This window comes from Parasteatoda tepidariorum, chromosome 2 (genome assembly GCF_982258835.1).
Source record: "Parasteatoda tepidariorum strain Cologne lab strain chromosome 2, Ptep-v5.0, whole genome shotgun sequence".
NCBI classification, from domain to species: Eukaryota; Metazoa; Arthropoda; class Arachnida; order Araneae; family Theridiidae; genus Parasteatoda; species Parasteatoda tepidariorum.
This window is the reverse complement of record NC_141756.1, coordinates 14,187,852-14,212,261: the sequence shown is the minus strand read 5'-3', so window position 1 is coordinate 14,212,261 and position 24,410 is coordinate 14,187,852. Positions and strand designations below refer to the sequence as shown.

The following is a 24,410-nucleotide window of genomic DNA, read 5'->3' as shown; positions in this document are numbered from 1 at the left end:
TAAGTTTGGAAAGCAAATTGTATCTCAGATTTGAGGCTTATTACCTATAGATTGATTATAGATATATACCTGAGGTTTAATACCTATCAGTGAATTTAGTAATAAATTTGCAGAAAATTAAATGCTTTAAATTATTAGATTTTGTTCCAATATAATAAAAAACATACTCTTAAAAAAAATCCCATTCAAAAATTAAACAAATAAATAAACTTTGGAGAAAAATGTTTGTTGGTTTTCATCAAATCATGCAATACAAATGTTCATTTTACAATAAATTCTCACAATGAAAAAACTGCAATGGTGACAGAGTGAAAGTTTAAAAAAAAATTAAATATATAAAAATTAATTTAAATTCAAACTAAATATTTTAATTGAAGAAAATTTATATGGTTTAAACAAAAGCGTAAAATAAAAACAAAACTGTTATATTCAAATTAAGAATCAATACTTATTTGGTAATATACCTTAGATATTTCCTTTTATTGAATTATTAGATTTAATTTAGATTTACAGTAAACGTTTTTTATTTGCCCTAAAAAAATCACCTAAGCAACAAAAAATTGAAACCAAAATTACAAACGGCGAGCCGTTTAAAAATCCATGTTTTTCTCCACTTTGCGAATTTCTCACGTTGCAATAACATCGTATTAAAATTAGGGATGTAAGGAGTATTGAACCCTTTAGTTAAAAATTAAGTTGGCTGAATGCTTGGCTAAATATTCAGCAGAATATTTTTTGGAAAAATATTTCTCTACTAAGTTTTGTTTTCGAAATTTGTATAGATATATTAAAGAATAATTTAAAATCGTATTTTTAACTATATTAGATATAGTACACTTTATTATTGGAAATAGTTTTTATATATATTTATTAAGTTTTAAAACTAGAATTGAAACTAGATTACTTATACTAAACAAGTTTTTGTACTTGTTTTTTTTTTTTTTTTAATTATAGTCAATTTTGTCATTTTTCGACACTTTTAGTTCTAAAAAATAAGAATGATTTTTTTTTTTTCATTTTTGCTGTTCTTCTGTTTTTATTATAGCATTTTAACAAAACAGAATATATTTCAGACAGACCATTTGTTAATTGTCACTTTTTGCATTGGTTAAATGTATCAGGATTTTTAAACCACATGAAGATTGGTTGGGGCATTTGCCAAAAGAACGATTGAAACGTTACTTGGATTTATGATGGAATCAGTAAAAATAATGCCAACAAAGCATGATCACTGAAATTTGTTATTTGTGTATCAATTTTGTATTCTTTAAACCATGCGGAATTCTGTACAATAACCACCGAAAAAGCGATCAAGATGCAACATGGATTTATTATCGAATCAGTGAAAATTAGATGGCATCAAGAAAAAGACACAAAAGTGCAATTTAAAATTTGTTTTTCGTTCTCTGTTTGAATTTTTTTTTTTTTTTTTTGTGTTTAGAAGCTCTTACTGGCTGCAGATTGTTCACCCATATACTACAGCCATACGCAGAGTTCTCCCTTAAAATAAAAAAGGGCAGGATGCTGCCTACTCATTTACGTCGTAATAATTTATCAAAATGCCTACTCAATTACATCATAGTAATTTATCAAAATGTTTAATATTATGTAAAAACTGAATTTGATTCTCAATAATTTACTCTCTAATTATTTTATGAGTATGTATATTTCAAAAAATAATTCTCTCTCTATAAGAATAAGAGAAAAATTTATAGTTTATGAAAATGATAAAAGGCATGGTAATAGACAATCTCTGGAACTTGAAAGCTTTTTATATAATTCAAACTAAAAATTATGAGAAAATAAACATTTAAAGTAGAATTTTTTTTTTAAAAGAAAAAGGTATTTATTTAAAAAATAATTAAAATCACTGAAAAATTTTTTTTTTTTCCCCCATGAAAAAAGAAAAATTTATTAAAATTTAAGAATAATATTAACTAAGTAAATATTTCTTATAGTAATCGGAATTAAACCTATAAACACAGATAATTGTACCAGTTTATTATTTAAACAGTGAATTAATTTTTTTCAAAATGGAATAAGAAAAAAAGGCAGTGTTTTTAAGGGATGGCGGACAAAGAGGGTGCATTTAAAAGGATCAAAGAGCAGGCAGGGGGACCGCCATTATAAAAACCTTTAGGGAAAACACTGCTTTATGTATACTGTTGTATGCGTAGGAATGCACGGAAAACTAACATGAAATATATCATTTTATATTAAATAATATTCTTAAATCATTTCATTTTTAAATTTATAACCGGTTCCTTATAATAAAAATTTTATATAAATTACCAAAATATTTTGAATAACAGTAAGCATAAGTTTAAAATATATTATATACCTAATTTGATAGCAATAAAATACATAGGGGATATTTCCATATTGTGATCTGTCCTGCCAACTACAATCGCCAAATAGATTTTAAACTTGTAATTTTTTTAAAAAACATCATATAGCCTTTTGAGTTGGTCTAGAAGTTGCCAAGACTTGGCAATTTTTCTGCCACAGATCACAATTTGAAAATCTCCCCAAAATAAAAATTATTTTTTAATTAAAAGTTTTAGGACAGAAACAGTGGAAAAATTCTTTTTTAAACTATTAAAAATTAAATAGGTAAAATTCAATATATAACTGCATAAAAATTTCAGAAAAAATAGTTAAAAACGAGCATCAGAAAGATTACATAGGTTGAATTTAAAATTCCAAATCATCAATATCAGAAGAATCATCAGAAGTGCTGGTATAATCATCATCAACTATCAGTTCTTTTTTGGGGGTCTTTTTTTCTAAGATAACTGGGCCTTCATGATTCTTTAAATAACTTACTTTTTTTCGACCAGTTGGACCTCTTTTATTATTTTTAACAGTATCTGGTTTAGATGTAGACGGAGGAGACCCTTCAGATTCATCTGATGAATCACGATCCACTGGACGCTTTCTGGGTCTACCAACTCTACGCTCATTAACAGGTAATCGTTTTTTATACTGACGCTTCTTTTTAATGGGCACTACTTCACTTTTCTCTGTGTCTTCATTAGGTTCTTCTTCGGGATTCAAATACCGAAACAAAGCTCTCCTTTTATAAGAACTCTTTTTCAGCATTGCTCTACGATTACCGATATCAGAAGAATTATCTAAATTTCTTCGTGCAGCATGGCGTCGGCCATGTGCTAGAACATCAAGATCAAAGTCAAACCTTTCGTAACTTTTGACAATATCTGAACCTTTATCAGCACCTACATTACATGATGCAGACATGATACTGTCTTTTTGCTTCAGATACTGACTACGCATCTTTTTCAGATTTAGAATAGTTTTGCTTTCCTGAAAAAGAGTCATATCTTGCTTTAAATCAGACAAAATTCCGACCTGATCAGCCTTTGGTTTCATTAATGTATCTTTATTTAGAGAACAACACGGCCCATAAAGGCTGCCATTAGCTACTAAATCCAAGCAATTTTTCTTTAAATAATCTAGTATATAAAGTAGAGTGAATATTTTTTTTCTCACTGCATGTGAATGAATTTGCTGAAAAACCTGGTACTGCGATTGAGTAATTCGGATCTTTACCGGTAATATAACACCTTGGCTTTTATATAAAGAATATAAAAGATAAATAGCGGCAATTTGAGATTCAGTGGAGGAAGACATCATGTAATCCAAAGTAAGCTGATAGATCTCACTCGTAAATTCTCGGAATTCTTTATAATCAGGACGACCCATGAAAATGTGAGCAAATTTATGTTCTTTCCAGACATTACAAAATGTCTTAAAATCATTGTCCTCACATTTAGCGAAATCGTTAAGAAGTTTGTTCGCATCATTCATAAAACCAGCTGCAATATATTTGCATGCACACATTGTAACATAAATAGCTAAAAACTTAAAACATAAATAAAAATTCTGAGCTAAAATTTGTTCCCCCGCTTACCGTTTCGTTTTTGTTTTTCTTGACTTTCTGTTTGTCAAATTTTCATAACGGTTACAGTTTCTAACGCTTCATAAATATACCATAATTTTAAGCATAATTTTCACTATAAATTAAAAAAATCGCAGGTGTGATTTGAAAGATGCGAGTTTTTCGAGATGAAGGGAAGACATACAGGGAGAACGATCCCTTTAATGAGAATAAACGTTGACAGAACTCTCAATCATTGCACAGACAAATTTTAATCATTTGTAATGGTACGTTGGTAAGTACTTCATGTACGTCGCACTAGAGCTGCACAATGGACTATTAAGAATTTGATAGGATACTTATATGTTTTATATTTTAATAACTTTTAGCCAATAAGTTCAATTTCATACGAAATATTCTTTTTTCATTACTGATGAACTTTAAATCTAGTATTCGAATATCTTTCAATATAATGTGTTCTAAATTATTTTATTTGATTAGCAAATATCTTTTGAAAACCTAGCACTAGACTTGAAAGAACAGATTGCACTAAATGCGTAAAAAAGACATATTATTGCACTTAGTGAAAATGCTATTCTTTTAGAATGTAAGCGAATCTCATATCCAGGAATAACACTGCTAAATTGTAAATAAAGTACATTACGATGGATCTGATTTTCTAGTAATATTCTGGGTAATAGTTAAAAATGAACTAAATTTGTAAAAACTTTTTTACATTTTGAGCATAGTGGACAAAGCGACCATATCACTAATTACTAGTCTACTCGAATTTTATTTATACATCTCTTTTATTAAAAATATATTTTCTGACAATTAGGTTAGGATTGTTTTGGATTTTATACTATTTTCCTTTTACAACTAGATGTTTAAAAATTAAAATGAAATATATTTTTCATAAAAACAGTTTCCTAATATTAATATCAGGAAACTGTTTTTATAATCATTAAAATCAATTTTCATGGCCCAAACGTGACCTCCAATCTATACCCCCCCCCCCAAGCACGTTAGTGTATTTACTAGAATTACATGTCGAATAAGTGTGTCAATAGTTATAATTTGTTTGATTTAACATTTTAAAATGAATGGTTTAGTTTTACCATTGAGGTTCAGTGTATTTTTATCACTGAGTTTTCACTCACGAACAGATTTCAAGAATTTTTTGCCTTATACTTTGTTTAATTGTTTTAATGTAGAATTATTTCTTTTCATCAGATTGATAAATTATTTGCGACATAATCATAAATTAAAATTTTTAACACAAGTCGCACCATAAATAATTCCCTTTCTTAATAAAGTTTCTCTTCGGATAACAAGGAAACGCAAAATAGCTTTGCGAAGGAGGTAAGCAATTGATTTCATTTAATAACTTTTATAATTGTGTATTTATGTACTGTTAGAATTATTTTATATAATTATCAATATTATGTTTGCATATCAAATTCTTTTATATATTTCATTAGTTCATGATTCTACCCTTTATTTAATGTGCATGGATTTTGTTATTAATTTATATTTATAAATTAAATTTTTAAAAAAAAATTTTTAAATTGTAAAAGCGAGCTTCTGAATTTTCTTAAAATACTTATTTTTTTTCAAAAATGAAACTCAACTTCTTATTCAAACATGAAATGTAACCTTTATTTTTGTACAATAATTCCCATTTAGTTCAATAAAAAAAAACACACATTTAATTTAATAAAAAAAAATATTATTGCTTCATTGAGAAATGGTTTAAAATATGTCACCTTTTAAACTATTTCATTTTAAGTAAATCATGGTTTCTCAGTCAATAGATAATAATAAATAAAGTTCTTTGAAATAAAAAAAGTGTGTTTGTATTTTTTATATTAGTACTATTAGTACAATTAGTTAGTATTTTGTACTATTAGTTCTAAAAGTAGGAAAATAATACGAATGAGAATGCATTATATAAACTCCGAAATTGTTTTTTTTTTTTTTACTTACTTTTTAAATTTATAATTTTTTTCTTTTCTCATATGATAACCACATTAGGTAGAGCAGAGCTGAAACACCAAATCCGTAATCATTTACTCTCTCTCACATGTAAAATAAACCATATAAAAAAACCTTTATACACCAACAATAATTTATATAATCATAACAATTTTTATCATAATACCAAAAAATAACTACAGCTTACATTTTAAACAACAAAGAGATCAGTAGTAGTTGTAGTTCATTTACGTCGCACTAGAGCTGCACAATGGGCTATTGGCGACGGTCTGGGTAACATCCTTGAGGATGATCCGAAGACATGCCATCACAATTTTGAACCTCTGCAGAGGGGATGGCACCCCCTCTTCGGTAACCCGACGACCTGCAAGCGAAGTCGAGCACTTTACGGTAGAACAGTTTAACGAGGGCCAATACCGCACACCTTCGGTCCCTACACAGACTGATCCAAGTGGTCACCGACCCGCACACTGACCGCAGCCAGTGATGCTTGACTTCGGTGATCTGCTGGGAAGCGTGTCTTAACGATCAGTCCACTGTGGGACTCAAAGATATCAACAAAAAAAATATTCTAAAAGAAAAGTTTCATTAAAATTTTTCATAGGATTTCATTATTCTCACGAATAAAAACTGATTTAATTAGACAAAAAACATATTTTTAAGCATGGGACAATTCGTTTCCGTAAAATTTAGAGGAAAAAAGTTTTCGGCGTAATTTTTTTAATCAAAATCTTATAGTAGGGGTGCACAACCTTTTTGAGTGAAGGGCGCCACATGTACAGCAGATTGACCAATGATAACATATATATAAACATTGTTCTAAGAACTAAATTCTTTTTGTCAGTTAACCTTGTAATAAATAATATAATTAATAATAATAATAATTTATTAATAAATAATTAAATAATTTTATGTGTTCATGGGCATAAAATTAAATAATTTTAAATGTTTAAAATTAGAAACTACAAAACTGATTACTTAGGAAAAATAAAACAGAATCAGAATCAATTTACTAGAAAAAAATTTAGATAAATTGAAATAATTAAAAACTATGGGAAAAATCAAGTTTTTTTATCATATTGCATAATACAAAAGTCCATTTAAACATAAATTTGTTCATGGAATTAAATAAATAAGACAATCTTGTTATTAAAATAATTGCTAGTTAAATACTTTGATTTAAAGAAAGTTTATAGGGTTAAAAATGATTAAAATTAAAACAAAAGCCCTTCTGCAGAAAATAAGATTCAACATTTAGTAGGGAATATACTCTAAAACATTTTTATTTTAAATAAATTATAAGAGGCAGGGGCTGTCAGAAGGAAGAAAATAAAAATACGTGTTACAACTCTTTATGACCAATACTTTTTTTAACACTTTCTATTTAAAATTAATGCACATAATATTAACAATTAATTAAAATTTACATTGCTAAACGAAACTTTGCTTGATTACATTTTTTTAAAGTTAAAATTTAATGATATACAAATCATTTCCCAGCATATAATCATAAATGATATAAAATGGTCTAAGTAGGTAGAAAATGGTTCAAAAAATTTCTTAATGGTTATCCTGCAATTTGCAAAATTTTTAAATATTGTTGTAATTTTATCGACTTGATCATGTGATAGATTTTTCGAGCCATTAAATGATTTTGTTTAAAGAACAAATTAACTCTGCAATTTTGAACATGTAAAATTCATTCTGGAAAACAATATTTCGACAGAAGCTGTTGATGTGGGTAGCATAGCATTAAACTTAAGGCAAGTAAATTAATCAGTTTTCGAAGCAGTTCCAGATGGTGTTCTACCTTTCCTGATTTTTAAATCTCGTGAATACAAATAGGGATGTGTTATTTTTTAAATTGCTTGAATATGAATTGTGTGTGATTTTCAAATTGCGTAAATAAAAAACGCGATGTGTGGTTTCCAAATTGCGTGAATACGAATCGAGATGTGTGGTTTTTAAATTGGGAGAAAAAGACTCACAGCGTATGATTTTTAAAACGCGTGAATATGACTCGCCATAGATGGTTTTTAAATCGCTTGAATATGATTTTTGAATTACGAGAAGAATAACAACGTATGATTTTTTACACGCCAGAACACGAATCGCGATATGTGATTTTTAAATCTCCTTATTGTTAATACGAAATGCGGTGATGTGCAATTTTATTATATGAATACGAATTTCGATGCATGACAGTTAAATTTTGAGAAGAATGATGATTTTTAAAACGCTTAAATACGAATCGTGATATGTGATTTTTAAATCATGTGACAACAAAAAGAATAGATTGGTTGTGTTGTTAAATATGCACGTGTTCATGGGACTTAAGTAATATGCTCGTGCTTTGAATTATTTTTTTGCAAAAAAGACCGCATTTAATATAAATTTACACATCACGGTTTTTTTTTTTTAATTCTCTTCGGGAAGGTGTTGATTTTGCTAAGAATCGAATTTCACGAGTTGTAATACTGTGTTAAAATATCAGGATATTCAAAATCACAAGTAAAAATACTGCAATAACGGGAAAGAAAAAGAAAATCAGCACAAAAAAGTAAATATTAAAATCGGCACAAAAAAGTAATGATTTTAATGCGCGATTCAAAGCTCGCGAGCTGTCAAACGGTAGTGTTAAAAATATCAGAATTTTTTTAAATCATGGGGAAAAGCGTTGTTTTAACTACCAAAATCCCTTTATATTTACGTTGAAATCGGTGTAAATAAAGCGTGTCAAAAACTGATGTATTTAAATGTAGCATTCGATTATGAAGGATTTGAAAGTTCCAATATTTTTCATACGCTATTAATAGCGTATGAAAAATATTGGGACTTTCAAATCCTTGCAATAAATACCAAAATAATGATTGAAAAATAATTTGATTTGCAATAAAATCGGCACTAATAATAAACCGCGTCAAAAAATGGTTATCTAAATGAGTGATTCTTTCGATTCGTAATAATATCGTGCTAAAAATATCGAAATTTTAAAATCTATGTGGAAATGCATAGCAATAACTGCTAAAAAAAAAGGGATCAAAAGTCATTTAGATTTGCTATAAAGTTTGCGCAAATAAAACGTAATTTAATCCAACTTTACAAATTATTGTTATTGAACAATATGTAGCTAAAAAAGTGTCGATATTTGCTTTAAAAATAAAAACTGAAAATTTTAAAATAAAGTATTTCTAGCGTCATTTACGACAACCAGTAAAACATTTTTATTAGTTTAAAATGGTATTTATTTTAATATTATGGCCAATAAATTTTTTGGGCGGAAATAATGTGTTAAGTTTGAATCAAGAAAAAGTCGAACTTATGTTTTACAAAGAGAATGATGCGAAGTTAACAAAGCTCTTCTCTTTAGCCCTGTACGAGGAAAGGTGACTTCGAATAGGGGTGTGGTGGGGTGGATAGTTATGTCTTAATCTTAGCGTAGGTCGTCCTGAGTAGCCACCGTGAGTCAAGGTGTAGGTGTTGTTGTTAAAGGCCTCTTAGTAGATTGTAGGTGTAGGTCAAGGCCTCTTAGTAGATTTGTGACGTCATCCTCTGAAGTGTTAGCGAAACATAAGATAACGCGGTATTCAGATTTGTATTATGAGAAAACTATAATAAATAGTTCAAACTTTTGAGCGACGTAATATATTTTTGCTTTAGCTATTTTAATAGCACTTAAATTTCTTTTAAGTGGTGAATTTTTAGCTTTTTTAAGTCATTTATAAAATTATAACTCAATAAAATGAACATGTAGGACTTTTTGATGCTTTTCAATAGAAATGAATGAACAGAAATGAAATTTAATAAGAAATTTTTTACTTTTAATTTTTAAATCTTGATTCATCATAACTAATATTATTATCAAAAGAATAAACCTTATTTAAGTGCATAATTTATTATTTTCTAATATGCAATTAAATATTAGATTTAATCATATATTTGAAAATAAGAAATGATAAATTTTAGTAAGGAAACGGATATGAGACAAATAAAAATATGTTATATCATGGCAGAAAAGAGACAAATAAAGAAATAATAGTTTTATTGGCACATTCATAAAATTTTTATTTTAAAATATGTTTTAAGAATTCTTTCAGAATCTTATGATATACATTCAAATTCCAAGTGGAAATAATATAAACATAAATACTGCAATTATTTACAAATAACTGACACATATGATATTCAAATAGTACAAAATAATTATAAAGTAATAATAATAAGAAAATTATATGTAATTTAGCAAAGTATTTCGATCATTAAGATTGTAAAACTTTAAAATAGTATTTATTATTTTCAAAAATAAATATATCTTTTCTTACTATAAAAAAGTAAAGCATTTTCAAATCTTAAGTTTTTCTAACATATAATAAATTCATTGATGACAATCTTTCTTATAAGATTTGTTAAAAAAATATCTCAAAATAGAGATTCCTCTAGAAAATTATTAGTATAATATAGTATTATTAGTATAATATTCTGAGCAGAAATTGATCAATAATTACAAAAATTTTTATCACTGAAAAAGGCAAGAAAATATTGAATATTTTTTATGTACTGCACTTGAAATTGTCTTCAAGTTTTTGTTAAATCGCAATTTTAAAAAAAAATTAGGAAAGAAAAAATATAAAAGCATTTATTAAAATCATTTTTCCTGTCACTCAATAAGATATATATCATTAATTAATATACTTTATATAAGATACATTTCAATGAATATGTATAAATTTATATATTATTGTTTTAAAGCTTGTTTACATATACGCTTCCAGACCTATAAAATAAACATAAGAAGGTGAATAAAATGAGAATAGCACATATAATCTGGAGCAAACTCAAAATTTATTTATCCTTAAGATTGCAAAAATCTAAATTTAAATTTTGTTTATGAAGAAAAAAAAAGAATGTTTCTTTTTTAGTTTTAGTATAGATCATTACAAGGTAGTTCAAAAATAAAGAAAAAAATGTCAAAAAGAGAAATTGAAATAATCCAATATCATGGTTTTATTGATACTTAATATTTACCAAAATTTATGCTAATTTTATACATAAATTTATCAAAACATAATATATTTGTAAAAAAAATTTCAGTATTTTTATGCATATCTTTATTGAATATTACTCTTACTTCAAAGCACCTAGTTTTCTTTTTTTCTGTTTTTCAGCAATTTTTTATTGTTTGTCTATTTCATGTTTATCATTCTTTTCTCTGCAATAATTGTTTAAAAATATATTTGTTGAAGACCACAAAAGAAGTTTAATGATTTGAGACTCATCGTGCCTATTATCACAACAATCATCCATTAAATTTTGTGACTCTAATAACTTTTCAGATAGTTCAATTGCAAGTAATCTGGATTTGTCATATTTATTAAAGTCTTCTTCATACTCATAACACAGTTTTTTTTATAACTATGTAGTTATATACTATAACCTTAAAACATGCAGCGGAAGATATAAAAGTTTACCTCTATCTAAATTTAAAAAGTAAGTATTATTATAATCAATTTCTAGAGATTTATCAACTGATAATTCCTGTTGACAAATAACGCATTTTAATTTTTTTGAAGTAATGTAAACACAATATCCGGCAATGTATAGTAATGTACCAAAAAATTCTTTCACTGCTTCAATATTATTATTTTCGACTGACACATCAGAATACAAAGAAAATACAGCATGTTCCTCAAGATTATCCGGTTCGGACTCAATAGAAACATCTGTAATCAAAATTTTACCTTGAGATTTAGACATGATATTTAATTTCATTAATGATTGCATTCTTAGTTTCTTTTCCGATTCATATAGCTGCCTAATCGATGTGATAATGGCTTCCCGACATTCGACGGTATAACCCGAACCTGCTTTCCAAATAGTCCGTTTGAAACTTCCCAGGTACTATATAATTAAGTTTAAGCTGGTCTTTACAATATGAGGCTAATTCTAAAATACCATTTGTTGTTATTTTGAGGGCTGAGTGTGTTTCTTTGGTAAACATACCTGTCTGTATAGCACAATATGTTAATATAAATAAAAAAAGGTGAGGAATCTAACATCTTCGCCGTACCTTGGGTAGGGAGGGTCTTCGCAGTGGGGGATGAAAAGTCTTTTCTTCAACATCCGCGAAGGGGGGGGGGACCGACGGGCTTTATAGTAATGATTTCCCATTCATACATCAATCCACTTCATTGTTGATTCTGTTTAGTAAATTCCCATATTTCGAACACATAAAGGGCCATTCCTAAAAAAAATGAAAAATTTATATAAATTGAAAATTAATTTTAAACCAAAATGTTAAATTATTTTTTAAAATTATTTTAAGTTGGTATTAAATTATTTTTTTGAAATACCAATTCAAGTTTTCAGTTTCTCTACAATTATTTTATAGTTTTGAGTTCCAAAACATTTTATACTATATGTGCTGAAATTTGTTCATTATAAAAAATTTCTTATGAGAACAATGGCAAGCAAAGCAAACTTTGCTCCCTGTCCATAAACACCTTTGAAAAATTAGGAAATAAATTAATTGCTACTAATGTATTGAATTTTCAAAACAATTGCATAATTATCTAAAAAAGAATTAAAAATACTTAAAGAGTTCAGAATTTATTTATATGTAACTTAGGAAAAGGAGTGTTACATTTTATAACTTTACAATCTATCACTTACCCAGGAAAATCCAAAGCTTAAATTAGAGGTAATGGAAACCAGAAAGCAATTAAGATTATTTAGGGACCTATTATAAAATTTATATTTCTAAATTTTATAGTTAGGTATATAGTATATGTCATGCTAGGTCTAAATGTAAATTAAATTCTGTAGCTTTGGTAAATCTGTATTCTGGTAAATCTGTAGCTTTGGTATTACACCTGCTCTGATATTTCTTGTTAGAAAACAACTATGCCTTAATCAACAAGAAAATCTGTCTTTTTTTTTCTTCTTTCACTTCCTTTTCATAAACCAATCAGAGTCAGTTATGTTTTTACCCCCAAAGAAAGCAGACATTATTCTTTTTATCATTTGTTATATTTTAATAAACATTGTTTAATTTGTTCATCGCCAATCATCATCAACATTCATTGCAGCATCAAACATTTTCTACTCATCTTAACTATGTAGAGTTCTTTTTAGGAATTATTACATCAAATGATATAAAAACTCTAAAAAATAAATTTCTTTAACTTACCATTGCCATCTTTTACCAAAAGTATACAGCATGTAAATCTGATGTCAATCAGCTTTTATGTCCCATCAAAAAAATGGATAAGCTACATATATTATTCTTATTTGGTTGTCTTGAAAGAAGTCCCTTCAGTCCAGAATGTCTACGGACCATTTGTGACTTGTCCTCTTTGGCCAATAATCCCACAACTGCTATCTTACTATTACCTACAAATGCATAAATTTTTTCAACATTTTATTTGTGAGTATAGGGTAAAAACTTGTTAACTTATTACATAATTGATACCATCCGATATTACACGAAGAATGAGGCTATAATACCAAAATGTAAATAGAAGGGCAAAGTAAGAAACTAAGTAGCAATTTATTTTAAAGAAGCTGTATTTATAAATGCATTAGTTTAATATTACATTATTTTTTCTTACTTTTTGATTTGTATGGGCAGAAAATAAACAGACACATGTATGATATGGTTTTAGGGTGGTCAGTCTCTAGATAAAACTGTATTTTAAGAGATTTCCAGAGTAAAATGAAAAAGTTTTTCTTTATTAATGTATATAAGGCACATATACACCACATTTAGCAAAAAAAAACTTTTTTAAATAAAAATTTATCGCTATTTCATATTTTAAAAGTTTTAACGTTACACTACAAAAATAAAAATTAGTTACCATTAAAAGCCAATCTGAAACAATTTTGAAAGATAAAATGCTTTGTTTAATAGAAAGTTGAAATAATCAGATTTGTTCATTAAAAGATTTGAATTATTTTTAAAATAAAAATGATGACGAGGAAATACAACTAGAAAAGTTTAATAAGCTAATTAACAGTCTACAGCTGCACTCGTTTTATGAATTTTTATTTATTTTTTTTAAAAAAAAAGTTATCAGGTCTATATTTTAACAAATTCATGAAAACAAACTTTTCACAAAAGTCTAGAATAACACTTTGGAGACCAACTTTTCCGAATTGACAGAACCTTAGAGCCAGAAATCTAAATCCAATAAAAAAAAAAAAAAAAAAACAGAAAAAAAAAAACATGCAATGTTTATTAAAGCGAAAGCATTTTTTTAAATGTCTTACTTCATAACTAAAAGAATTTTCTGCACAAATTGTTAAGCATATTTATAAACAGGTCTTCAAACTATTTAGATTGAGTCCCAGCATGTGAAAATCAGACCATTAGATTAAAAGTTATTCTGGAGCATCACTTTTTATTTTGAACACTGCATGAATTTGATAAATTCAGTACTAAAGATCACTGACAATTAATCAACAATTTAAAGAAAATTAAATAAGAAAAATTTTTTTTAATAGTGTTTTTAACAATGTTCTATTTTTGGAACATTGGTTTTTGACAGGGGCATTTTTACTGATGGCAGACAAGATCAATCCAGCTGTGTTCAAATAGATATCTTAGGTCGGAACAAAATAGCATTTCTTTATAAAAGTCCACAAAAAGGTCAAATTCATTTTGCAAAACTTTTTTCAAAGAATAAAATTATTCTAGACACGACAAGATATTCTACATATACATCAGGCAATACATCAATCACTGGCAAATACATCAGGCTCTAGCTGAAAACTATCTAGATACCTAGAAAATTAAATCAGAAAGGAAAAACTATCAATAGCAAGAATATCTTCAACACAACTGTGGGGAATGCATTGAAAACCCCTTAGATATTAAATTTTAACACCATTTTCAAATAAGGTAAAAAGTATAACTTCTGAAAGTCACTTTTTATCCGCAAGAATTTCTTTTCAATAGTTAGAATTTCAACAAAAGAGAAAAACACTGTGTATGAAAGAGTGCATACTTTCTAAGTATTCGTCACAATAACTCTGATATCATGACAAAAGAAGTTTAAACTTCATATAATCATTGCCCCTTTCCCATTCAAATCTTGAATAAGTATCATAATCCATACGAATTGAATAAGATGCACACAGCACAACTAAATGTATCCCTTGAAATCTAAAAATAGAAGTCGTAAAACAAAATTGTTCCAAAAATGGAGCATTTGGTTTTAAAATTATATTTTGATGTTAAAATACAATTTTGATGTCAGGCTAAGGGTTATATCACCCCTTTAAAAGCTTATAAGTATTGTTAGTCAGATTTTAAAAATTAGGTTTTTAATTATATTACAAGTAGGACAACAATTTACAAATTGTATCAAATATTCATAAAAAATTCAAATATGGAAACAGAGTCAAACTAAATGCAAAAAATTCTTCTTTAAATCTATGAAAAATAATACTATCCATATACCATTTTTTGGAACATTAGCATATAAATGGTAAATATTCATGAAATAAATTTTTTTTAACACAAAACATGATGTTGGCCATTAACGTAATTTTTGCTTGTGAAGGAATAGAAATTAATACATACATAGAAGGGTGGTAGCTGCATATTTATAGTCAAACTGCAGGATTAAGGAATTAAAACAAATAGAAAGTGAGTAAGTCCAGAAATAAAAAATGATTTTCTTGCTCTACCTCTCAGTGTTTTTTTTTTAAGTCTGAGATTAGTTTTTAAGCTTACAAGAAACAACATGCTAGCAAAGAATTGCAAACTGAATATCAATCTTGTAATTGGAATGAAAATTATACCATGTGATTTCTACTTCATTATTTTAATTGAAGATTACTTTTAAAAAATAAGAGCTGGTAAAGAGGATGAAAGGGTCTACGGCCCCAGACATCTAGCCGAACGATGCTAAGACTTTTATATTTATTATTATGATTTTTTTTTCTCAAGGATATCATTAGGCTCCATTAAAATATTTGGTGAATAATTAATATAATTTTTTGACATAATAAATTCAATAATTGAAACATGATAAAATGAACAACAAACAAATCTCAAATAACTATTGATATTTTTATTTAAAGAATATTTTTATTAATCGTTCTCGTTTTGTTATTAATAAGTTAAAATGGAATAAGATTTGAACATGGAAAAAAATATTATTCAGTTGGCAATGAAAAATCATTAAAATTGTAACAATTCAAATCCATTTAAAAATGAACTGGTACATTTAAATAAAAAACTTTAATTACTTAGCAAAAAAATTTCAGAGTATGGAATGTGTGAATACATGCATAATACAGAACTGGACAGACAGAATACATACAGAAATGGAATACATGCAATAAAATGTGTTAAAATTCTATAAATTGATCTTCAAATGATTCATCAGAAGTTTTATTGCAATCATTTATAGGTTCTTCTTTTGAAGATATGATAACAGGTCCTTCGTAATTTCTCAAATAGCTCACTTTCCTTCGTCCAGTTGGACCTCTTTTAGTCTTAGTAACTGGGTTAGGTAAAATTTGGAAAGAATATTTAAAGTCTGAATCATCACTTTCACATGAAGAAATTTTTTCGGTGTGCTTTTTTGGTCTACCGATTCTACGCTTATTAACTGGAAGACGTTTATTATAAAAACGTTTTCTTTTCAAAGAAATTATTTCTGAATCGGTAACCTCATTGTTTACACATTCTTCGATAAGTTCTTCATGATATTTTGTTTTGGGAATCATAACTTTCATTTCAGAAGCGGCATTTTTTATTTCAAGTCTTCGACGACCTATGTCGCTTTTTTCTATAACTGGTCCTAAACTGCTTTTATTATTCTTCCCAGCATAACAAGAAGAGTCAGAATAATTTACATTTTTTCCCAAAATTTCATTCAGCTTCCTATTTTTTTCTTCATAGTCATTTATCAGAGAAGAATCATTATCTCTAACATAAGTTGGTGCAGACATAATAGTGTGCTTTAGTTCTGAATATTGATCCCGCATCTTTTTTAGATTTGTAATCACGTCATTATCATGAAAATTTGACATGCTTTGCTGTAAATCAGTTAAGATTACTAACTGATTAGCGCTCGATTTTATAAGATTATCTTTGTTTAAAGAGCAACATGGACCGTATAACGTACTATTGGCGACTAATTCCAAGCAATTTGCCTTTAAATAATCAATTATGTAATGTAGCTCATGTGCTTTCTTATTAACAGCGTATTCATGAATTTGTTGAATATTACGATACTGCAATTTTGAAACTCGAATCCTCACAGGTGAAATTTCATCTTGATTTCGGTATAAAGCATACAAAAGGTAAATCGCAGCAATCTGTGAATCAAAGGATGACGACCCCATATAATTTAAAGTTAGCTGATAGATTTCATTTGTAAACTCTCTCAATTCTTTCTGATCTGTGCAACCCATAAATATGCACCTAAATTTATATTTTTTCCACACGTTACAAAATGTTTTAAAATCATTATTCGGGCACTTAGCAAAATCATCATAAAGCTTTTTAGCATCATCAATAAAACCTGTTGCAATATATTTATAAGTACTCATTGCGTTGTAAAAAGTCAAGAAAAAACTCACCACGTTGAATTGAAAACCTCTAATATTTTACTTTGAAATTCACTTTCAGCACATGTTTCGTCGATTTCATCATTATTATTGTTAGTCTTGTTTCCGGTTGTCTGCTTCTGTTTGTTAAAAAGTAGATAGAAAGCTAGGGTTGTTTAATACTTAGTGAAAGCTATAAGCAAATCTTAATCGTGCAATAAGTTTTGAAAATAATATTCTTGTCTTTGCTTATGAAAAAAAATACAAAGAAAAAACAAGCAATTGAGAGGAAATAATTACACTTAAAAGCAGATATTTAAGAATTTTAAGTAAGATTTGATACTGTTTCATTTTTTTAAAATGTAATGGAATTATTTCTTATTAAATGTTTATGTTATGTGAAATTTGTATTGTATAACGTCTTTTAAATGTTGTACTTCTTAGTCTTATAATTGCATCTAGTAGGGTCTATATATTTTATTATTTATTTTTACTCTATGAATCGTATTCATTTGGTAGCGGGACGTAAAACATTACCAGTAGTAGCGGAATATATTACCACGATTAATTAAGAGTCAAAAATAGTTTGGTGCCTATATTATGCACCCAGTAGTGGTTAAATATTCAAATACTTGGGGATATTATCATAACTACGGCAAGTTGGCGAAGATGATGTTCTAAAAACGGATTAAAAATTTCAGAGAATTCTTTCAAAGATGACAGATGTTAACACCTTGAAATCATCTGTCACAAGGAATAAATCTCTAGTTAAACCTCTTGCACTAGACACACCTTGAACAGATAGAAAAAAAGGAAGTCTGATTCCTGTTCTGCCGTTATTATTTTGGAACAATTTAAACACATCCGAACCATCCAAAGATATAAATGATTACTCATCCAATAACTATATAAATGTATGCAATATTGTTAGTATAATTGAATGAAATTTGTTTTATTTTCTTATTTATTTATTTTTGATAACTTGGGGATATAAATCTTAAAAATATAATTAAAAAATGCAAAGCAATTAGTAAAAATAATGGAAATAAATACAAGAAAAATATTAAAAACATCTTGAAAATAAATGAAAAAAAATTATTACATCATTGTTACTACCTGTGGTGCATGCACAAGTCATGAAGAGGTCAGAAGATGCATGACTTTTAATTTGTAATAAGCTGCGCCGAAGTATAATCTGTTGGAGAAAATCCTTGTAACTCCTAATTTGTTTACAACTATTTGTGTATAGCAGATTAGCAAATTTTTTTCTTCACAATATTATTAATGTAATATCAAGGTAGGTGTACCACATATGGGAAATATTTTCAATTGATAGTATTAGAATGATAAGAAAAATAGCTGCTTAGTCGTTCTTCTTAAAATCTTTTTTGAATGCACTTTGCACTTATGTTTGTTTTTTTTTTCCAATTGCATGGCAGTATAACAGCACCTATACACCCAAATACCAAAATACAACTGCTAAGTTTTTTTTTTCAAATATTAAAATATAATTATTGAGTAATATATATATTGAGTAATATAATTTTGATTTCATCCTGTTGTGTGATTTTTGTTGTTGTTTTTTTTGGTAATTTTTACTGTGAAAACTTGTTGGCCAATTTTGGTGCACTTATATGGAAATCTTTGTTGTTGTCTCAGTACTTTGAAATATATTTTCTAAAATTTTTTAACAGCTCATATGCTTATACAAAATACTCATTGTTAATGGGAGGTTAATACTTTAGTAGGGTAGAACTGAAGATTTACAGCTTTCTAAATTGTATATCTTATATATTTTTCATATTAGCCTATTTTTTTTCACTTTTGGTGAATATTAATTATTACACTTTTCTAATTTTTTATGTTACATCTAGTTTTTAAAGCAGAGTATTCTTTATATTCTAATAAATACCTGTGTTTTGTTTATTATTTTTTTCCCAGCTATGTCAAAAAGTTTAAGCTTAAAAAAAAACTTTGTTTGTTTTACAATTATTTAATAATGTCCCAAAAAATCAGAATTCTAATTACTAATTTAATATTAATAAATGCTGTAAGTAGGTTGTTAGTTGCTTCATTTTAATCCGTAAGTTGAAACTGAATTTTCCTAACAAATTTTTAATAGCTGATATAGTTATTTGCGAATTATATATTTGTCTCCATTACTCTGTTGTTTTTTATGGTGAGTGGTTAAGTTGATTTGTATATTAATTTTAAATGAATGCACATATGCAAAATCTTCATTGATGTTTATTTTAAATGTGAGTGGGATTGTTTTTCTTAAGTCTTTGTTTTCATAAAATAGTATAGAAAAATTCATTGTTGTGTGATTACTCTTGCATAACTTTATATTCTAATCTTTTTGATTTATTTTCTTTTTTTAACTATTATTTTAGGACCTTCAAGCAATGGCAAGTGGTGACTTACTATTTGAGCATATCACTTCATTCCTTAATTTTTCAAATGAAGAGTCAAGAAAGAAGCAGTTTGTTCTTGCAATCAAGGATTCATTAAGTGATTTAAGTTTTGTTTTTGCTGATTTTTTATCATTTTATATTAAACAAGACTATCCAGTGATCTTAGTAAATTTAGCACAATCCTTTCATCATTACAATTATATCATGTTAAAGTCTGGCATAAATTTAAAGACATTACGCGAACAAGATAAAATTATACAAATTGATGTTCTCGGAGAAGCTGAAAATGTAATTAGTTGTCCAGCGGATGTCGTAAATAATTTACAAACTCTTTCTTCTGTTGTCTTGAATTCCAGTGACTCACATTGCTTAAAGCCTCTCTATGAATCTATTGAAACCGGTTTGAAGAGCATTTTAAAATTAAAGCCTAAACAATTTATTTTACTAATTGACGAAATTAATGTTTTAATCAACCTTGGTGTTCCTTTAAAAGCCATACAACTGTTTATTCAGAGATGTTTTGCTTTGTGCGTCAACGGAACTGAAACAGCTGGTCTATTATTAGTTGGTGCACTTCAGGATGGTAATGACTCTGAAAGTGTTAAATATGTGAATTTCCTTTCCCATATTTGTGATATCGAGCTTCATATTGAAGGTTTAAAAACTGGATACAGTAAAGATATCCAAGGAAAAGTGAGTAGAAATGGTTGATGTGAAATTTATTTACGATATACATTGTACAGTGACACCTCTCGGGAGCAACCACTCTACGTTCCATAGTGAAATAGTCGTTGCTGGAGGTTGGTCCTTCTTAGTGATTACCTCCATAGACTTCGAAATTGTTGTCGAAGGTACAGGGGTCTGTCCAGACATTTTGTGAAAGGTCTGTTTTTGTAAAATTGTGAAAAAATTACTCGTAATTAGTGAATATAAGATAAACGTTAAGCCACATCTTTCAACCAGGGTCCTGCTTTTATGAATTTGTGCAAATAGGGTCCGGTAATTGCAAAAAACTTTTTAAATTGTAAATAGATAAAAGATTGTGGTAGCGCTTCGTGCTGCCGTGCCACAGGTCCTTGGTTCGATCCTTGGGCCGGGCAAGGCCGACTCAGCCTTTCATCCCTTCAGTGGGTCGATAAAATGAGTACCAAGCATGCTTGGGAACTAACACTGGGGGTTCCGCGTTCGGCTGACCACCTGCCCGGAACATATGCTCCTGCACCCCAGAGCCCAAGGTCAAGAAAACTGAGATGGGCACAGTCGGCCTTGGCCCTCTTAATGGGCTGTCGCGCCACTGAGTTAGAGTTAGTTAGTTAGATAAAAGATTATGCACAACACTGTAAAATTATAATTAAAAAAAAATTTTAATTTTAAGCAATAAACAGAAATTGCTGCTACTAAATTAGTGATGCAAGATACAAATATTTGGCATTTAGCCTATACTGCTGAACACAGAATATTCATTTTGGACGAATAAAGGAAGAAGCGTCTGTCGAAGACAAAACTTAGTTCGTTCGCATCTGTCTTTCTCCCCCCCTCCCCGGAAAGGATTTATTCGACTAACAAAACAATAATAAAGATAAGCAAATTTGCGAAGGGTCCGATTAAAAGATAAATTATTTTGTGAAGGATCCGTTTTTAAGTTAAAATATTTTGTGAAGGGTCCGTTTTTATTAAAAGATATTTTGTGAAGGGTCCATTAACGGGCCCAAATTTCTTCTAAACAGACCCTTGAGGTGGATGATTGTTTGCAAGCGCTTTTAATTTTTATCAGTGATGTTTTCTTGGTGCAGAAATGCCATTTCTGTTGGCGTCATTGATGTATCAATGAAAAAAATTTAGCGTCTGTAAAAATGATGCCAGCTGATTCAATTATGTGTAAAAACAAGTTTTCCGATTATAGATAATAAAACTAATTTAAATAAATAAATAATAATATTTTTTGTTTAAGTTTGCATTTAATTTTGTATCATAAAAATTAGTTAGCTTTAAAAGATGAGAAGAGACTTGTTTGTTTCTTCTAAAAAAATTTTTTTTTTCTAATTTAACTTTCAACTCTGAAAGTAAATCATAGCATCGTCTTTAGTGCACTCTGACTGCAACATGAGGTCGTATCCTCTAAAAGAGCTCTCTAAATAAGAGCCTCACACGAATATTTTGAATACATTTTAATCTATTTAATTTTGTAAAATTTATTGTTTTTATATTTTTTCTTGTTTTTTAATTTGTCCTTTTCCACATTTGGTGGGGATATTTGTCTGGTACCTGGGAGAGGTTTTAATGGTCTCTCCAAGAGCTTTTCTTCAACATAAAGTCTATGGAAAAAATTCTGTGCCTCCCAAAAAGTGATCGTAAATAGAGGTGGTCTCTCCTAGAGGTTTCGCTGTATTATTTATCTTTCAGCATTTCAAGCATACTTCTGGGCAACTTACTGAATTTCTTTTCAAACATTCTCCATACTTTTTTAATGTGAAGCAATATAATAATATAACATGAAATAATGTAATGTGAACCAAGGTATAGCCAATATTGGCTCTTGTATAGTACGGCTTTCAGGAGAACTCCTCCAGACACCAGTCTTGCTTTGTGGCGGGAAACATGGTTAAGAGAAATGGTCACTTCGAATAGGGATTTTATATCCAACAATTTTTAATACTTTTAACAATAAATAAAACCATCATGTTTATCATTTGCCAAAGATCTTAGATCAGTGCTACAAACTAATGTGCTTTGGGAAAGAAAAAAAAAAAAGAAGAGAAATACAAAGCTGGGGACCAATGTTTAGGCATTGTATAATTTTTAAAATTCTATAGTTTGAAAGTGCTATGGATGTATAACTAATTGTTTGCTTGTGCAGCTTTTAAAAACAAAAGTGCTTGATATTAATATATCTAATGTACATAAATTCAGGATTTGGAATGCAAAAATTATAATTTTTTTATTTATCCGTTTAAAATTTTCTTTTTTCCCCTAGTTTAATCGTAGAAGGTCATTCAAAATTATATTTCACTGCAAACTCTGAACCCATTGCCATATACAAATTCGAAATTTTGAAATGGTTATTTTCCTGATCTCTGAAAAAGATTGTGAATTAAATCAGTAACTTATCAGTATTGCTAAAAGATATTTCTTTGCTACCTTTTTTATATATTTTTTATTTTTTTATTACTTAAGATATCATATATACATTTTCTTAATATTAAGATCACATTTAAAAGCCAAAACAAGGCTTATTGGCCCAAAAGTTAAGGCTTTGGATTAACAGGTCATGGGATGTGGTATTTTCATTAATTATAAGTATCTAATATTACTAATCTCTTGTTACTAATTTTTTGGCATTTAAGTAAAAACTTTTTTTTCTTCTAGAAATTATAGTTAAGAGAATTTTTTATTATTTCAGTAACTTCCATGTCTTTTTTTCAAAAGTAATAAACAAAAAATTATAAAGAAAACAATTATCTTACTTATATAATATAAAAATTTTTAAATTTTCCATTTAAAAATTATTTCATTCATTCATTAAAATTTGAACATTTCTTATTTAATATTTTGATTTACTACTTTTAATCACATTTAAAAAATATTTTTCTTGTTTTGCTAAATTTTATTTTTGCAAAAATATCTAAATTTAAACTAGAAAGTGTTGCAGTTTAAATAAAAAAGGAAAACCTTATTTCTTAAATAAACAAACCTTATTTTATCTTTTTATTAAAGAAATATTGTTTGAAGGCATTTGTAGCATCGTTGTAGAAAATTAACTTGCTTACAAGTGTAATAAAAACATAAAAGGACTTTAAAATTTATCATCTTATGATTTTTACCTTGTTTTAATTTCTTTTATTGACTTAATTCTTGAACTATAAGTTTACAGTTGTAATGATTTATGAAACTCTTAGTCTTTATTTATACTTAATTTAACTCATTATACAGTAATATAATAAAATGTATTAAAGATGTGAAATCAAAATTTTTTAATTATCCAAGCTTAGTATTTAAAAGTTATATTTGCAAGTAAGTATTCTTAATTTGTTAATATCAGTTTAATGAAGTAAAATATGTTATGTTTTATTTGCTAGCTTTTTAACGAATTCAAATGTTATACTATATATTTGTTTTCATTTTTATAGATGTCAGTCAAAACTAGAGATAAAGCCCATGGATCATTTACAAATCAGAAATTGTTCTTCAAAGTTGAAGATAAAGGAGCAAAATATTTCACTCTATCTTCTTGATTGTTACCAACTTTCTTTTTGTTATGGACTTAAAGTTTGTTAATAAATCTTTTTTATCCATTTACATAATTTTTTAAAAATATTTTGAACAAAAAATATTTATTTTAACAATATTTATTTAAAACACTCTAGTATTACAGAGTTCTCTCTAGGAATAAAAAAGGGCAGGTTGCTTTCTCACAGAAAAGAGCACTTAGAATTTTGAGAGGGCTTGAGTTTTTCACTTAACATCTTAAAAGTTTATCAAAATGTGTAATATTGTGCAATAACTAAATTTATTCTCTGCAAATTTTAAATTCCCTTATACTATTT

At 27.8% G+C, this 24,410-nt stretch overlaps 3 protein-coding genes across 4 annotated transcripts; 1 reads left to right on the top strand and 2 right to left on the bottom strand.

Annotated features, from left to right (window-relative positions):
• Window positions 1–2,367: 2,367 nt before the first annotated feature.
• On the bottom strand, window positions 2,368–3,974 carry LOC107455928 (uncharacterized). The gene has a single exon (XM_016073658.4). The coding sequence runs from the start codon at window positions 3,859–3,861 to the stop codon at window positions 2,695–2,697; it is 1,167 nt and encodes a 388-aa protein (XP_015929144.1). The 5' UTR covers window positions 3,862–3,974; the 3' UTR covers window positions 2,368–2,694.
• Window positions 3,975–9,929: 5,955 nt separating this feature from the next.
• Window positions 9,930–17,611, bottom strand: LOC107455921 (uncharacterized). 2 transcript variants are annotated; one of them, XR_015431280.1, is made up of 3 exons: window positions 17,486–17,611; window positions 13,080–13,282; window positions 9,930–12,134 (listed from the first exon to the last, which is right to left on the bottom strand). XR_015431280.1 is itself a non-coding variant. In XM_043046117.3 (3 exons), the coding sequence occupies exon 1, from the start codon at window positions 17,453–17,455 to the stop codon at window positions 16,247–16,249; it is 1,209 nt and encodes a 402-aa protein (XP_042902051.1). In that variant the 5' UTR covers window positions 17,456–17,600; the 3' UTR covers window positions 9,930–12,134; window positions 13,080–13,282; window positions 16,145–16,246. The 2 variants fall into 2 exon arrangements, 1 of the variants encoding a protein (XP_042902051.1); XM_043046117.3 differs by having other exon boundaries at window positions 16,145–17,600.
• Window positions 17,612–17,634: 23 nt separating this feature from the next.
• LOC107455920 (elongator complex protein 6) lies at window positions 17,635–24,167 on the top strand. The gene is made up of 3 exons (XM_016073648.4): window positions 17,635–17,781; window positions 19,846–20,559; window positions 23,994–24,167. Exons 2-3 carry the CDS (start codon window positions 19,858–19,860, stop codon window positions 24,096–24,098), a joined length of 807 nt encoding a protein of 268 aa, XP_015929134.2. The 5' UTR covers window positions 17,635–17,781; window positions 19,846–19,857; the 3' UTR covers window positions 24,099–24,167.
• Window positions 24,168–24,410: the final 243 nt, after the last annotated feature.

Excerpts from the sequence above, each read along its gene's own strand:
- LOC107455920 (XM_016073648.4), top strand. The coding sequence starts at position 19,858 with ATGGCAAGTGGTGACTTACTATTTGAGCATATCACTTCATTCCTTAAT. Across the intron at positions 20,560-23,993 it reads GTAAAGATATCCAAGGAAAA|ATGTCAGTCAAAACTAGAGA; the intron begins GTGAGTAGAAAT and ends TCATTTTTATAG.
- LOC107455928 (XM_016073658.4), bottom strand. The coding sequence starts at position 3,861 with ATGTGTGCATGCAAATATATTGCAGCTGGTTTTATGAATGATGCGAAC.
- LOC107455921 (XM_043046117.3), bottom strand. The coding sequence starts at position 17,455 with ATGAGTACTTATAAATATATTGCAACAGGTTTTATTGATGATGCTAAA.